The sequence below is a fragment of the Oryza sativa genome, chromosome 4, assembly GCF_034140825.1.
Source record: "Oryza sativa Japonica Group chromosome 4, ASM3414082v1".
NCBI lineage: Eukaryota > Viridiplantae > Streptophyta > Magnoliopsida > Poales > Poaceae > Oryza > Oryza sativa.
The window spans coordinates 19,965,347-19,980,471 of NC_089038.1; the positions used below are offsets into that span (position 1 = coordinate 19,965,347).

Here is a 15,125-nt window from a genome sequence, read left to right on the forward strand (position 1 = left end):
ACGAGACAGTATCACAACCTGAAGCTTCCTAAATTGAAACCCAACCTTGCATGATTATGAATCTCTAGCCTCTGAAAATGCTATTATAATTCCGAAGTCCAATTCCTGGAAGAAAAAAAAAAGAACTTCTAGCCGCGCTCTTCGGTTCAAGTTCCCAACCTCACTCTCTCGTTTACCGCGCACACGCTTCCCAAACTGCTAAACGGTGCGTGGTTTGTAAAAAGTTTCTATAGAAAATTTGATTTAAAAAAATCATATTAATCTATTTTCGAAGTTTTTTAAGCTAATAATTAATTGATCACGTACTAATCCATCGCTCCGTTTTCCGTATCAGAGGTGTCACCTAAGAACACAGCCTTAAGGGCCTGTTTTGCACAGCTCCAGCTCCAGCTCTAGGAGCCAAACAGTTTCAGCTCCATCAAAAAAAAAGGGAGCGAAGTTGGATGGAGCTCTCTCATGTTCTGATTCTACACAGTGATTTGCTCTAGCTCTAGACGGTGTCCCTGCAGCTGCAGGTTCAGGTGAGGCAAACCGTGGAACGACTTGGAGAGGCCGATCCTGACGGCCCAGGACGGCTGGACCAGGGCCCAGCGTGACCGGCCCAGCCCATCTCCCCTCTTTGACTCCTCTTCTCCTTCTCCACTCCATCTTTCTCTCTTCGGTATCCTCCACACCTCGTCGCCGATCTCCCACCCCGCGCGGCGCCGGCGCCCGTCCGTCCTCTCCTCTCCTGCCTCCGCCGCATCCTCGCCTCGCCTCGCCGGTGAGGAACCCGTCGCCGCACATCCCTCTCTCTCTCTGTCTCTCTCTCTCTCGTCTCTCTACCTGCCCGGACCTGTGGAAGATTTTTTTTCTTTTCTCTTTGGCGTTAAACCCCTCCTAGATCTGGAGCACTTGAGAGTTCCTGCTGTTTCTTGGATCCGTGGAGGCCACTACTCCTCCTCTCCCGCCTTAGCTTTTGTCTCGTGGATCTGGGATGGGATGGGGGTGGCTTCTTCACAGCCGAGATCCGTGTGCCGGATACGACGGTGATCGACCGGGACGGTCAGATTGCATGGTTCTTGGGTTCAGTTTCTGTAACCAAATTTGCGTGGTTCTCGAACCAAAGCTTGTCGCGGGGGGATTCGCTTCCCGTTCCCACAGAGCGCCAATCAAAACCGACGGGATTTATTTTAAGCTTTTCCCGATTCCGGCTTCGCCCCCGAGTTGTCTCTTGCTCGCGTGGTGTTGTACTACCTCCGCATAGATGTTAATGAATCTAGGCACACATATATGTCTAGATTCATTAACATATATATGAATGTGGGTAATGTTAGAAAGTCTTATAATATGAAACGGAAGAAGTACTAAATAGCAGTCTGTTTCCAAGACAATTTGTGAGTAAATTTGCATTTCAAGTTTTTGCGCCAGTGTCCGGCAGATCAGGAGCTGTGTAAATTTGCATCCTCGCGGCTCTTCAATCCGGTAGCTGCCAGCATTTTTCATGCGCCTATACTTGCTGTAATTCTGAATGCTAGAGGAGCCTCACTTGTTATTGTTATAGTGTTGAATTCTGAATGCTAGGGCCTCATTATGTTTTTATTGTAGTGCTGAAAAAGGATCTGATTTTGATACCTAGCTACTGAAGATGTAGTAAACTTTACTGGTTACATGAAGCACAGATTCAGATTAATCATAAGTAAAGCACCAGACCTGTTTTAAGAGAATCGTTGGTAATCGTATTTTTGAACTGCTCCATGTAGAACACACAAGATTTTGAGGATGCCGAGGGCCACGAGCGATGCGAAGCTTCTAATTCAGTCCCTGGGCAAGGCTTATGCTGCCACACCAACAAATCTCAAGGTATTAGTTGGCTTTTTTTTTATCTATAAGCTGTCATCTTAAACTATTGGCTAATTACTGATCATATTTCTGCAGATCATTGACCTCTATGTGGTCTTTGCAGTCGCCACTGCCCTTATTCAGGTAACTCAATCAATTACCAGGACACCTTGAAACATATATTATCTGCAAAATATTTTCATGCTTTCATGTTGGGGATTTTTTTCTTTGCAAAAGCAAACATGAGATAAAAATTAAGTAGGCAACCAAATGATAGCTTAACACGAGGGCGGTACACAGCAGATGGGCACGATTACCCTGGAAATTTGATGCTTTCCTAATGCTATATACCGTTTTGTTTGATGGAAAACATTCCTATTTGTTGGTGATAGTGATATCGTATCACTTATTGTTGACAAGGATGATTTGTCAACACAGAAATTTCTTCCACTTTTTTATGCAGAGAAATATGTTCTAGTTCATCATCTAGCTTACATTTTTTTTCATATATATATGCAGCTGTTATGGATTACTGTTGTTTGGGTTGATAGACAAGCACATGACCTGTATTTTTTTAATATGATGTTACTGTGTAATAGAGGGTCAGTCAATATTCTTAAAGCTTGGTGCAATTTTTTATTAAGCTCCTAATTTACTGAGTGAACATAAGTTTCTGTTCAGTTCACAAGTCCCTTCTTCCATCACTGTTGCAAACTAGTTGGTATCAGCCTTGTTATGCTTACAGTTCCATTTGCAAACTATTGAAATGCTCTCCTCTGACAAAACAGGTTGTTTACATGGGAATAGTGGGGTCATTTCCTTTCAACTCTTTCCTTTCTGGCGTCCTCTCATGCATAGGAACTGCAGTCCTCGCTGGTAGGGATTTCTTAACCCCTTCTCAATTCCGGTTACCCTTTTTCGGTTGTACGATACATAACTGTCAATGTTTCGTGCAGTTTGCCTTCGTATTCAAGTTAACAAAGATAACAAGGAATTCAAGGTAACTCTACTTTCACCTTAGTCTGTTGGGGCCATTAATTCTTGAGATTCTGGCGTAACGTCGCATGCCAAAACACTATCTGCAGGATCTTCCTCCTGAAAGGGCGTTTGCAGATTTCGTTCTGTGCAATCTGGTGCTCCACTTGGTGATCATGAACTTCCTTGGTTGATGTCCTGCCCCTACAACTGATCAAGGTTTTGTAGCCCCAGTTTATGGTCACTGGTCAGAACACCCTGATGTTTGGGAGTGTCATAGTATGAGATATTCATATGATCTTTCACACTTCACCGATGTAATTCGACAATTTTTCGAGAAACTATAAGTTCTCTACCTGCCGTTCGCTGCGGCTTATCTTTATATCTGTGTATTTAGTGTTTAACAATCTTAGAACATGTGATCCTGTTTTCTTCAAGTGACCGAAGGTTGGCAACATGCTATTCGACCATGCTGTTAACTGTTGTTTGTCCTTTGTTCCAACGTTGCCTACGCATGGATTTTACAGGATTTTAAAATCCCTCCATTCCAAAGGAAGAAATTTGATTGCACTACTGCAATTCAAAACATTTCTTGCACTTGCGCAATCCCAGTGACCCACATGTAATCAGAAGAAGTGGAGTATGCATTGTTCTGGTTGTACTCAACGAGTGTTTGCCATCCAAATTATGTCGCTAGTATTAGTAGTAGCATATGTCGTGCACGCTAGGCAGAAAACTGAATACTACCATGTGCTGCCTTGGTGAGTTTATAAAAATCACCATTTCATCCAAGAACACAAAGCTATCGTTTCCCTCGCAAAACCAAAACGAAGAAAAAAAAAACAGAAAACCTGAAATATCTGGCAGGACCGACTGCCAGGCCACCATGCCTTCAAATGGTAAACGAAATCGAAATGACAAACGAGAACAGTCATTAAAAAACATTCCAATTTTCCACCCTTGGTTGATCTGGCAACAGTCACTAGTAAAGTTGCAACTGACAATTGACAAACCAAACAAAAATCACTCTTATTTCAGATCATTATATATTAATGCTGCTGGGTGGCCAGGATGCCGTAGCATTTACCTACACTTCAAAGTAAGTTACAGCCATGTGTAAAAAGTATTGGAAGCCATCTGGTGCGAAGTAATGTACAGGTACAACAGTGCAGCGTTTATCTTACTGCTACCAAAAGAATAAATACACGTACTTGAAGGAGTAAAGCTTCTGACATCCTTTTAAAAATAAAAGCAACTCAAGATCTAGCATACAGTTTGTTTGCTAAATGCATCTCTGTTGATTCATTTCCATAACATTCCTACTGCCTCTGTTGGAAAAAAAGAGGAAAAGTGAAAGCACCTAAATGAAGGGAGAATTTATGCCATCTAGTTTTACCATCATGAGCGCCCCAGCTGAGAGAAGAGAAAAGGCCATAATTCCAGAACGACGATATTATCCTTCAATTAGACACTCAGAGCAGGTGCCAGTGGTTCCGGAACACCACTACCACCGTTAAGAACTATCACCTTGCCCTCTGAATCCACATCAACAATAGCAGAGTCACCTTCCTTGACCTCGCCAGCCAACATCTTCTCCGCCAAGCTGTCCTCCAGAAGCCTCATAATAGCACGCCGCAGAGGCCTGGCACCATAGCTTGGGTTGTAACCTTCGTCGACAACTCTATCCCGGAACTTCTCTGTCACCTGGAGGTCGATGTCCTTTGCCTTGAGCCTGTCAAACACTTCTTTGAGCATAATATCAGCAATCTCCTTAACCTCCAGCTTGGTAAGCTGCCGGAACACAATCATCTCGTCCAATCTGTTTAAGAACTCAGGTCGGAAGTACTGCTTCAGCTCTTCAGTCACCAAGCTCTTAATCCTATTGTAGCTGGTGTCTTTCTCATCATAGTCAAGGTCAAATCCAATCTTCCGTCCTCCCTTCTCAATGACACTGCTTCCAACATTTGATGTCATGATCAACAGTGTGTTCTTGAAATCAACAGTCCGACCCTTGCTGTCAGTTAGTCTTCCATCTTCTAAGATCTGAAGCATCATGTTGAAGACATCAGGATGTGCCTTTTCAATCTCATCGAAGAGAACAACAGTGTATGGTCGGCGGCGAACTGCTTCTGTCAGTTGACCACCCTCAGTGTAACCAACATAACCTGGAGGTGATCCAATGAGCTTGGAGACTGTATGCCTCTCCATGAACTCACTCATGTCTAGTCTGATCATGGCCTCTTCTGAGCCAAAGTAGTAGGCTGCAAGAGCCTTTGCTAACTCTGATTTACCGACACCAGTTGGTCCAGAGAAGATGAAGCTAGCAATAGGCCGATTTGGGTTCTTGAGGCCAACACGAGCACGGCGGATGGCACGGCTAATAGCTTTGACAGCCTCATCCTGACCAATGATACGCGTATGGAGTGTCTCCTCCATCTTAAGGAGACGGTCAGACTCATCAGATGAGACTTTCTCCACAGGTATTCCAGTCCAAGAGGACACGATATGCTGAATATCTGCCTCAGTAACAAGGGGACCGACTTCACCGGATTCAGTCTCTGCTTTAACCATTTCCTTGCTCTTGTCAATAATGGCTGTAATTTGGGCCTTCAATTCCATTTCCCGATCTCTTAATTCCCCAGCCTGTCAAGATATAACAATGATGAGATAGCATGAAACAAAATTTGGAAGCAATAGAGTTGATTCAAAATTGATGCTAAGTACCTACATTCTAGTTGCACAAGAATGAAGGAATAAAAGGATGGCTTATAGCTATGATTTAGAGTCACTGGGCAACTTTACAACACAAAGTGCAAAAAGCCAAATCAACTCAATAGGTTTACAAGTAAATAGCAGTGCCAGTAATATTTACTATAAAAGATCATTTAAGAACTTTATATGATTTCTGCAAGAAGTCTATATACCTTTTCAAAATCTTGGCCACGTACAGCCTCGTTCTTGTCTTTGGTTACCTGTCGAAGCTCTTTGTCCAGCTCCTTGGCTTCATCAGGGAGCTGCAACATAAAGGAATCATGTCTTTAGACAGAAATAATACAGTGAATGAGACTGCAACATAGAATAATACAATGTAGTACCTGTGCATGCCTGAGCCTAACACGAGATCCTGCTTCATCAATCAAGTCAATAGCCTTATCAGGCAGGAAGCGATCACTGAAGAAAGAAAGTAAAATAAGTTTATTAGATTGAAAATCAAATGATTATATGTCAACTGCTGAGAATTTAAATCCCATCCAAAAGTTCTGCAAAATTAGGGGCATGTTTGGTGCACACCCTAACATTGCCACACATGCGTGCCAAAGGTGTGGCTAACAAATCAATGGCAACAATTAGGCAAGGTTTTGCAAAAAAAGAGAAAAAAAAGGAGTGCATGATATTTGGATCCTAGGGTTAAAAAATTGTGGCATAGCGCAAATGTGGCAATGAAACAAACAATAGCCTCATGATAGTTTGGCAAAGTGTGGTAGTGAACCAAACACCCACTAGATATTTTTATTTGCAAACTTATAACCATATATCCTTTCTAGTCCAGAAATCTGAAATGGATCCAAGTCAATCTTTATGTTGTTCAGCTTCAAATAGATCACTGATATTTAATTTGCTTCCAGGAAGGGATCCTAAACAGCATCATGCACAGAATATAAAATATATTTTATCTTCCAAGGCATTTTGACAGTCTAACAGATAAAGGGTGAAAGTCAGTAAGTACTATCGTAGTACTCAAGAGTTCACAGGACACTACTCCTGGACCATTAAACAATGCGCTTACCTGTGCAAGCACCTAGTTACCATTTCAGAAATAAGTATATGCTTCTCTTCAGAAAAAAAAAACAGATATGTAAAAGACTAAACATCCCTATGCACAAGAGAAATATAGTACGGTTAAAAATGATGCCAATTAACAAGAATAGGTATGAATTGATATAGCCACAGTAAAGGCCAAAAATTAATAAAGATGAAACATATTAGCTAAGAATGTGCTGCATAGCAAACCTGATATACTGGTATGACAATTGTGCTGCAGCAATTAAAGAATCATCTGTGTATCGCAGCTTATGATGCAGTTCATATCGCTCACGAAGTCCTCTTAAGATTTGTATTGTTTCATCAACAGTTGGCTCTGGAACCTTAACTGGTTGAAACCGTCGCTCTAAAGCTGGATCTTTCTCAATATGTTTCCTGTACTCATCAAGTGTTGTGGCACCAATGCACTGAAGACAGAAGCATAAGAAATGTGGTGAATTAGGGGCAAAAACAGGTAACAATCATATATTGTTCATGGATAACATGCAAAGTGGACAAATTAGTCTCTGGAGTCAAGAGGCTTTGAGGCATTCTCCGGATTAAAACTATAAATATGATAAAAACATAATCATGGAAGCAACAGATTCAAAATTAGGCACATATACCTGCAGTTCACCTCTAGCAAGAGCTGGTTTCAAGATGTTGGCAGCATCAATTGCACCTTCAGCAGCACCTGCTCCAATTAGCGTGTGCACTTCATCAATAAAGAGAATAATGTCATCATTTTGTTTGATTTCCTCCATAAGTTTCTTCAGTCTTTCTTCGAACTCTCCACGGTACTTGGTACCAGCAACAAGGAGCCCCATGTCAAGAGTAATAACCTAACCGAGTAAAATACCAATCAGTATTCTGAAACAATACTATGATAATTAGAAAGAGAAGCTTCACACCACTCAAAATCTTATAAATTGTGCAAGTCTCATTCAAATCAGACGATAGCCTTGAGTCCTCACTGGTCAGGACACAATACCAATGCAACAACATTAGTTGCATCAGTACACGATATCGAGTGAAAAGTTGAATTCACAATTACATCTGGACAATGTACTAGAGAAAGCTATCCAGAAAGCTAGTATTATTCGTAAATGCAAACTTATACTATAATTACTTGTCTAGTTAATGAAATTAGCGAGTTTACCCAAAAGGGTGATAAACCCTGGAAAAAGTGTCAGCATGATGGTACTCATTTGCATGCATATATGCAAAACAATGGTGATGCACAGGTGACAGGATGGTCTAAGCTAACCTTCTTTCCTTCAATTGTTTCTGGAACGTCACCATTGGAAATACGTTGTGCAAGCCCCTCAGCAATAGCAGTCTTTCCAACACCAGGTTCTCCAATTAGGCAAGGGTTGTTCTTTGTCCGCCTTCCCAAAATTTGAGTTACACGCTCAATTTGATCCTGCCTGCCAACAACTGGGTCTAGTTTACCCTGCAGATGAAAATGATTAGTTTCTTGTCTTTGCTTATTTATCTACGCAATAGAGAATGCACAAACAAGTCTGATAAAATACCTCTTCTGCCAGCTTAGTCAAATTAGTGCCATACTCTTCGAGTGTAGGCATCTTCTGGCCACTGCTTCCGCCACCAACTCCAGCACCAACAGCTTCTGTGCTTTCACCAACCATTCTTATGACCTGAACATCATATCAAATGTCATTCCCTGCATAATTTTAACTGAAAGTAGATTGGCTAAGATTTAAGGAACATAATAGTAAAGCTATTTACCTGGGTACGAATGTTGTTTGGATCAGCACCAAGACTTTCCAGTACCCGTGCTGCTACACCTTCACCCTCACGAAGTAGCCCCAGAAGTAAGTGCTCAGATCCTATATAGTTATGCCCTGAACAATAAAAAATGATGAATATTAGACAAAAGACCATGCATATTTTTCTAAATAACTAGTCTCACAAGGCATAGATTCAAAACTCAAATGTGAATACTTTCTTGACCTTAGCATCAAGTCAACAACAATGCCATTGTTACCTTTTCACTTTTTTTGGCATACTTGTTGTACAGTATAAGTGTAATAATATGCATATTAATAATTTAGTAAACAGTGCCAGATCTGATGCATATTAATAAGACCTCTAGCATCATTCTAAACCAGTAATTATTCATAGGAGAAAGAAAGCATATTTGTACATGATTAGCGATTAACCCACCACATGCAGATTCTCAACCAATTTAGCACTATTATTTTGCATACTTAATGTGAAGTACGAAAATTGAGAGCAGGATAATAGCAATATGAAACCAAAGCACATGCTGGTTTGATTGGAAACTAGAGGTATGTAAGCAATATTTCAGGACAAAAAATGCTATAAGGAAAGAATTAAAGTGTCCAATTATAACCAAATGAAACTAGCTGAATCTTTGAACAAAGAGAGGTTATACCTAGCTGGCGAGCTTCTTCAAGTGACAGTTCCAAGACACGCTTTGCACGAGGCGTGAATGGGATCTCAACAGCCACAAACCCGCTACCACGTCCAATGATCTTCTCAACTTCCACACGGGCATCCTTAAGGTTGATACCCATAGACTTGAGAACCTTTGCCGCGATTCCTGTGCCCTCACCGATAAGGCCCAGTAGAATTTGCTCCGTCCCAACAAAGTTGTGGCCCAGGCGCCTCGCTTCTTCCTGTGCAAGCATGATCACCTTGATTGCCTTCTCCGTGAAGCGCTCAAACATGGCGCGGACCACCCCTCTTGACCCCAACCCTCGGGGGCGTGAAATCTGGCTCGCGACAATAGAGCCGAAGTCACGCTTAATCACCGACCTCGAGTCCAGGAAATTCGTCTGCCGCAGGCCCTGGAAACCCCCCAGGGTGAGGGTCCGTGTTGGCATGGTACGCATCATCGTGGCCCTCGCGCGCACGCGGAACCGCGCGGTGCCGCTCCTCCTGTATATGGTCGGAGCAATCGCGGACTGGACTAGCGACCCCTCCATACCGACCTACCCCAAAAGGAAAACCCCGAGCCACCTGCCCACCAATCCAATCCCTGCAAAATCACCAAAATCGATCAAGGTCAAACACATAACCAAAATGAAACTAAGAGAACAACACTTTCTCCCACGGCCTACATGGCGGTGAGAATGATTCACAAGCCATCCGCGCATCGCCGCAACGAGAAAACCTAACGTTCCCTTCCCCCCACAACGGAAGAAGACCTCACGTCCAAAACTCCAAATCATTATATACATAATAAGAAAAAACAAAAATCGGAGCACACGTCGCCTCGAAATGGCTCCGCTGCCATTTCTCCGACGAGACCACAGCTCTCCCCCTCCGCATCACGCGCGGATTCGATTCGAGGCACCTCCCATCCACCCGGCCGTCCGGGCCGGCGGACGCCTCCCGTTACCCACCCCCCTACATCGACCACGCGCCCGCGGCGGCCACCCCATCCCACATGCTCGCCGGAGTCAACCCGAGAAACCACCCACCCCCACCCCACCCAAACAGATAAGGCCGGCACCCACAAGCCCGGACCGCGGCCGGAGGAAGAGAGAGAGAGAGAGAGAGAACGCGAGGGCTCACCTGGCCGGACCTCAACCGCGGCGGCGACGAGGGGGCGGCCACCAACCCTAGCAGCGCGGGGGGAGGGGGGGACGGGGACGCGGAGGCGGCGGAGGAGGAGGAGGAGGAGATGGGAGAGGAGGAAGGGGAGACGCACCCACGCGAGGGGAGGAGATAAGAAGAGGAGAGAGAGGAGAGGAGAGAGCCGCCTCGACTGACCTGACCCCTCCCCACCTCTGCACGTTATCTCCAAATATACCGGCTTTCCCTTTTTTTTTTCTTTTCCTCCTTTTATCTTTACCTTTTATTTTTTACTTTTACTTTTGTTTTTTTTTCTTTACTCTATGCGGGCCTACGACCAAGGCCCGTTGGCCCGTTCATTTGTGCGGTGGGCCGGCCCACCTCGTCAACTAACTATTTCAACAAGGAATAAGTTCACCGGAGGTCCCTCAACTTAACAGCGAGATTTTTTTGAGATCCCTTAACCACAAAACCAGAAATCTTCACCCCTAAACTATACAAGACTGTTCACTCAAGGTCCCTAGGCAGTATATATGGGCGGTTTCGCTGACGTGGCAACCTAGTCAGCAAAAAAAAATTAAAAAGTACGTGGGACCCACATGTTAGCTGTACCTTTTTTTTTCTTCTCTTTTCTTCTCCTTCTCTTCTCTTTTCTATCTTCTCTCCTTCTCTTATTCAGTGAGGGAGGCCGGCGGCAGGCGGAGCAGCGCGCAGATGCGGGTGGCGCAGCAGAGGGCGAGCGCGGTAGCGGAGCGGCGGGTGTGAGCGCGAGCGCGGCGACGGGCGAGAGCGGCCGCGGGCAGAGAAGCAGAGGGCGAGTGCGGCAGCGAAGAGGCGATGGGCGAGCGCGGCGACGGGTGGAGCAGCAGAGCGGTGGTGGGCGAGCACGGAGGCGCATCCACCCCACCCCAGCCAACCAAAGCACGCCCTTTGCCCTCGGCCGTAAGCCTCACCGCCAAGTCGCTGTCCTCCCCGTCGCCATCGACCGGCAACGACGACTTCGCGGCGCTCCTCGACACGGAGCTCGAGCTCACCTCCGTCGCTGACTCGGCCTCCGCCAGAGACCCCTCCGCCACTAGCGACGACTACAAGGAAGACCCCTCCCAGCCTTCCCTCCTTCCTCCTCGAGCTCCCTCGCGCCGGCGCCACCGCCAGGGACGGGAAGCCGACAGTGATGGCCGTCGTAGTCAGCTCGCTTGCCGCGGCAACGCTGGTCCCGGCGCTAACCGGCTGATGCGTCTGCGGATCGATGCCCTGGCTCAAGAGCTTGCGCTTGATGTGCGTGTTCCACCTGCAGAACCAATCAATCAGCACCAAGAACACAAGAAGAGCTAACCGGAGCAGATGACAACACGTTGAAATTTGTTTTGCTTACTTGTTGCCAAGAAGGGCGTGGAGCTTGATGGTGAGCTCGTCGTCGTCGTCGGTGAAGTTGCCGCGCTTGAGGTCGGGGCTGAGGTAGTTCATCCAGTGGAGGCAGCAGCTCTTTCGGCAGCGGAGCAGCCCCACCGCCTTGGGGAGGGAGAGAGGGTCGATGGGGAGAGCGCGCCGCTTGTCGGCAGGCGGCGGCGGGGCCCGTGGTCGAGCACCCGGCGCGTTAGAACATCTCCACCACCGAGCTCGCCGTCGCGCCGGCCGCCACCTCTCCTCCTCTCCCGCCGCCGCTATCACGTCGACCGTCTCTCTCTCCCTCTCCCGCTGCCGGCCACCTCTCTCCCCCTCTGTCACTGCGCCTACTCAAGACTTGAGAGAACTCGGAGAGAAGAGAAGAGAAAAAGAAAAAAAAAAGAAATGCGGAACCCACACCATTGTCTCACTTACATGTAGACCCCACATATTTATTTTATTTTATTTTATTGCTGACTATGATGCCACGTTAGCAAAACCACCCATATATACTACCTAGGGACCTTGAGTGAACGGTTTCGTATAATTTAGGGGTGGAGATTTCTGGTTTTGTGGTTAAGGGACCTCAAAAAATCTCGATGTAAAGTTGAGGGACAGCCGGTGAACTTATTCCTTTCAACAAAACTGTACAATCCTGTCCAGCAATGTGTCATATCCAATCACAATCCCTCATATTTTAAGATAAAATAATTACTTCTATAAATTAAAGTTATTATTATAGAGAACTGCAACTGATAATCCCTCCGTTTCATATCGTTTCATATTGTAAGACTTTCTAGCATTGTCTATATTCATATAAATGTTAATGAATCTCGACAATATCTATATGATATATGAATGTGAATAATGCTAGAAAGTCTTATATTCTGAAATGGAGAAAGTATTATCGGAATATTGCAAGCTTTGGTTGTCTTGTAAAATTAGGCCTAACATGTACTACATATATTTGTAGTACTCATGGTTTGTCAAGTTGGACCCACATGTCATATGTACATAGCGCATAAAAAGTTACAGTTTTCTGATAAATGTTTTTTTTCTATTGTTGCAATTTTGTGAAAAATATAAAGTTAACGTTGTGGTTAAGTGATAGTTTTGTTTAAATAATTGCAGTTTTCTCTGAAATTTACTGTTGCTTGTTTTAACTCCATGCGGGCCTAGGACCAAAGCCCATGGCCCATTCAATTGTGCGGTGGGCCGGCCATATCGTCACCGACTCGGAGGCCCACTCCGAGCGCGAGGCGAACCGCCTCCAACCTGCGCGGCTCAAATACCGACCATCTCCCAACCCAACCCAAACCCTTGTACAAATCCAAACGAGGCGAGGCGAACCTTCGAGAAGCTTCGAGAAGGTTGTGGTTGAGGTCGAGGAGGGGAGGGGGGGGAGATGGCGGCGGGAGGTGGTGGGGGAGGAGGAGGAGGAGGAGGGGAGGGGTTCGAGGAGCGGGTGAAGCGGCTGTTCGGGTCGAGGCTGTTCGACGACGTGCCGGGGTCGTCCTTCCCGGCGGCGTCGTGGTCGGTGGCGGCCGGGGACGTGGAGCGGCGGCGGTGGGCGAAGCCGTCGGAGGCCCGCGACGAGGAGGAGGCGAGGGAGGGGGCCGACGCCGCCGACCGCGGGGACACGCCCTGCGCCTCCGCGTTCTACGACGACAACGGGTGCCTCCGCGCGGGGACGCGGCGGCGGCGGCGGAGTAAGCAGGAGGAGTTCGAGGGCGACCTCGATGAAGAAGACGAGGAGGAGGAGGAGGAGGAGAAGGAGAGGGGTGGCGGCGGCGGCAAGCAGCAGCAGGAGGAGGACGAGGAGGAGGGGGTTAGGGTTTCCATCGGCCTCGACCCGACTCTGGATCGAGAGGTGAGAGGGTTAAAAATCACTTTGGCTCTTCTTGTTTATTTGTTTATTTTATTCATTAATCCACACGATTAGTAGTTCAACTTTACCATTTCATTAGTCTAGACTAGATTAGGGCGTGGATTAGGAGGGGATCAACTGCTTGTTTTGTTATGTTCATATAGTCTATGAGTTCACACAATTGAAACATTTCAACTGTAGGTTTGTTCATCGGTTCTCTTAGCCACGTTCATTTCTAATGGAGAATTAGAGATGATTGGGGGGGTATTGTAGCCATGGCCTGATCTTTTATTCATGCTAAATTTTGCCTGTGCTGTTGTTGCGCTGGGGTTGTGTCAAGTGAAACTCTGCAGCTGAATCTGATATAACAAATAATATAGTCGTCGTTTCAAAGGGAACACCTTTTTATTTTCTTCACTACTTAAGTTCTAATATGAGCTGTAAAGAAAGTTACTACATCCATACATTTAGTCAGTATGTGGCCTGACTTAATGGAGCGCTAAATTGCTCAAACCAGATTCTGGATGAGAATTTTCTTTTTGCCGGTTACAGTTTGTTATTGTGGAGTGTTATATCTAACAAGATTTTTATCCTTCAGGAAGAAGAGGACAAGTATGACAGAGAGGCATTTGGTAGAGAGGATGCTTTTGACCGTGTATACATGAATGAAATCATGGATGATGGCATTAACATGAGCATCAACACTGTGGTGCCTGACATCCTTGATGATTCCGTTGAGGAGATCCACCGCTTCTCAAGGGATCCCAGAGCAGATATGGGTGCGGCATCCGCAAGACTCAAGGAGTACGATAGTTCAGCTAAAGGTGGCACGTGTTCTCTAGCTCAGCCAAATGAATTCCCAAGTGGCAGGATACAAGCAATGAAAACCGATGATGCTAACGTGAAACCTATACTGAAGCGGAAGGAGGAGCAAGGCGATTCAAAGCCAAGGAAACGTGTCAAGTTTGCTGCTGATGTTAAGGACCAATCGGCAGAGCTGCCTGAACAGGATGAAGATTCTCCCATGGTTCCTCAATCCATGGATTTGGTCATAGGGAAGGACTCATCCACTCCATCTGAGTCTCCTGGGGTTCCTGACTATGTTAAGAACCCTGCAAAGTATACACGTTACACTCTGGACACTCCAGAATGTAACGATGAAACTAACAGGAGAGCTTTTGCCGACCTGCATGATATATTAAGGAGAATGGAACCAGAGCCTGAGGCACCACCAGTTGAGATACCTACTTCAGTTACGTTCATCCCACGGAAGAAGACAATCGATGCAATGACAGTAGATGAGGGTCCCAAATCCAATGATGCAAACTCATCTCTCATTGGTCTGGCGGCAGGTGCCTCTGATGAAACTGAGCAATGCGAAATGGATGAAGATGATCCTAAAGCATTGTTACCGCCACAGGTCCAAACCAACACGAAGATGAACTCCCGTCGTTACAGATCAAGTAGAACTGATGATGAGTAAAATTGACGGTACCCTTGTCTCTTCAGTTTAATGTTGTAATACAATCTACAAATTTGAGGTTCCAATGTTGGAGTAGTTGCTATGCAAGTTGAGGAGATATGTTGATGTACTTTTGCTTTGATCTTCTGATCTGAGCTAACCAGTTATAATTCTACTGTGGTACTTATTGTTTAATTAATCTTGTACTGGGAGCTACTGTGGTCCTGTGGATGTTGATGTAAACTTTTA

General features: G+C 45.5%; 3 protein-coding genes across 5 annotated transcripts; 2 read left to right on the forward strand and 1 right to left on the reverse strand.

The window, feature by feature from the left end:
- The first annotated feature begins 646 nt into the window (after window positions 1-646).
- Window positions 647-3,356, forward strand: LOC4335701 (dolichyl-diphosphooligosaccharide--protein glycosyltransferase subunit DAD1-like). Of its 2 annotated transcripts, none has more exons than NM_001419314.1 (6): window positions 647-763; window positions 1,743-1,842; window positions 1,918-1,965; window positions 2,610-2,697; window positions 2,778-2,821; window positions 2,907-3,291. In NM_001419314.1, exons 2-6 carry the CDS (start codon window positions 1,762-1,764, stop codon window positions 2,988-2,990), a joined length of 345 nt encoding a protein of 114 aa, NP_001406243.1. In that variant the 5' UTR covers window positions 647-763; window positions 1,743-1,761; the 3' UTR covers window positions 2,991-3,291. The 2 variants fall into 2 exon arrangements, with proteins under 2 accessions (NP_001406243.1, NP_001389283.1); NM_001402354.1 differs by having other exon boundaries at window positions 653-763; window positions 2,907-3,356.
- Window positions 3,357-3,800: 444 nt separating this feature from the next.
- LOC4335702 (chaperone protein ClpC1, chloroplastic-like) lies at window positions 3,801-10,366 on the reverse strand. 2 transcript variants are annotated; one of them, XM_066309153.1, is made up of 10 exons: window positions 10,298-10,366; window positions 9,017-9,622; window positions 8,347-8,462; window positions 8,133-8,255; window positions 7,865-8,050; window positions 7,224-7,439; window positions 6,808-7,025; window positions 5,892-5,967; window positions 5,721-5,810; window positions 3,801-5,439 (listed from the first exon to the last, which is right to left on the reverse strand). In XM_066309153.1, exons 2-10 carry the CDS (start codon window positions 9,567-9,569, stop codon window positions 4,261-4,263), a joined length of 2,757 nt encoding a protein of 918 aa, XP_066165250.1. In that variant the 5' UTR covers window positions 9,570-9,622; window positions 10,298-10,366; the 3' UTR covers window positions 3,801-4,260. The 2 variants fall into 2 exon arrangements, with proteins under 2 accessions (XP_066165250.1, NP_001406239.1); NM_001419310.1 differs by having other exon boundaries at window positions 10,162-10,366.
- A 2,495-nt stretch (window positions 10,367-12,861) lies between these two features.
- Window positions 12,862-15,071, forward strand: LOC107280807 (uncharacterized). The gene is made up of 2 exons (XM_015781290.3): window positions 12,862-13,417; window positions 14,013-15,071. Exons 1-2 carry the CDS (start codon window positions 12,953-12,955, stop codon window positions 14,895-14,897), a joined length of 1,350 nt encoding a protein of 449 aa, XP_015636776.2. The 5' UTR covers window positions 12,862-12,952; the 3' UTR covers window positions 14,898-15,071.
- Window positions 15,072-15,125: the final 54 nt, after the last annotated feature.

Excerpts from the sequence above, each read along its gene's own strand:
- LOC107280807 (XM_015781290.3), top strand. The coding sequence starts at position 12,953 with ATGGCGGCGGGAGGTGGTGGGGGAGGAGGAGGAGGAGGAGGGGAGGGG. Across the intron at positions 13,418-14,012 it reads ACCCGACTCTGGATCGAGAG|GAAGAAGAGGACAAGTATGA; the intron begins GTGAGAGGGTTA and ends TTTATCCTTCAG.
- LOC4335701 (NM_001419314.1), top strand. The coding sequence starts at position 1,762 with ATGCCGAGGGCCACGAGCGATGCGAAGCTTCTAATTCAGTCCCTGGGC. Across the intron at positions 1,966-2,609 it reads TCGCCACTGCCCTTATTCAG|GTTGTTTACATGGGAATAGT; the intron begins GTAACTCAATCA and ends CTGACAAAACAG. Across the intron at positions 2,698-2,777 it reads AGGAACTGCAGTCCTCGCTG|TTTGCCTTCGTATTCAAGTT; the intron begins GTAGGGATTTCT and ends TGTTTCGTGCAG.
- LOC4335702 (XM_066309153.1), bottom strand. The coding sequence starts at position 9,569 with ATGGAGGGGTCGCTAGTCCAGTCCGCGATTGCTCCGACCATATACAGG. Across the intron at positions 8,463-9,016 it reads TGAAGAAGCTCGCCAGCTAG|GGCATAACTATATAGGATCT; the intron begins GTATAACCTCTC and ends TTTATTGTTCAG. Across the intron at positions 5,440-5,720 it reads GTGGCCAAGATTTTGAAAAG|GCTGGGGAATTAAGAGATCG; the intron begins GTATATAGACTT and ends ATATCTTGACAG.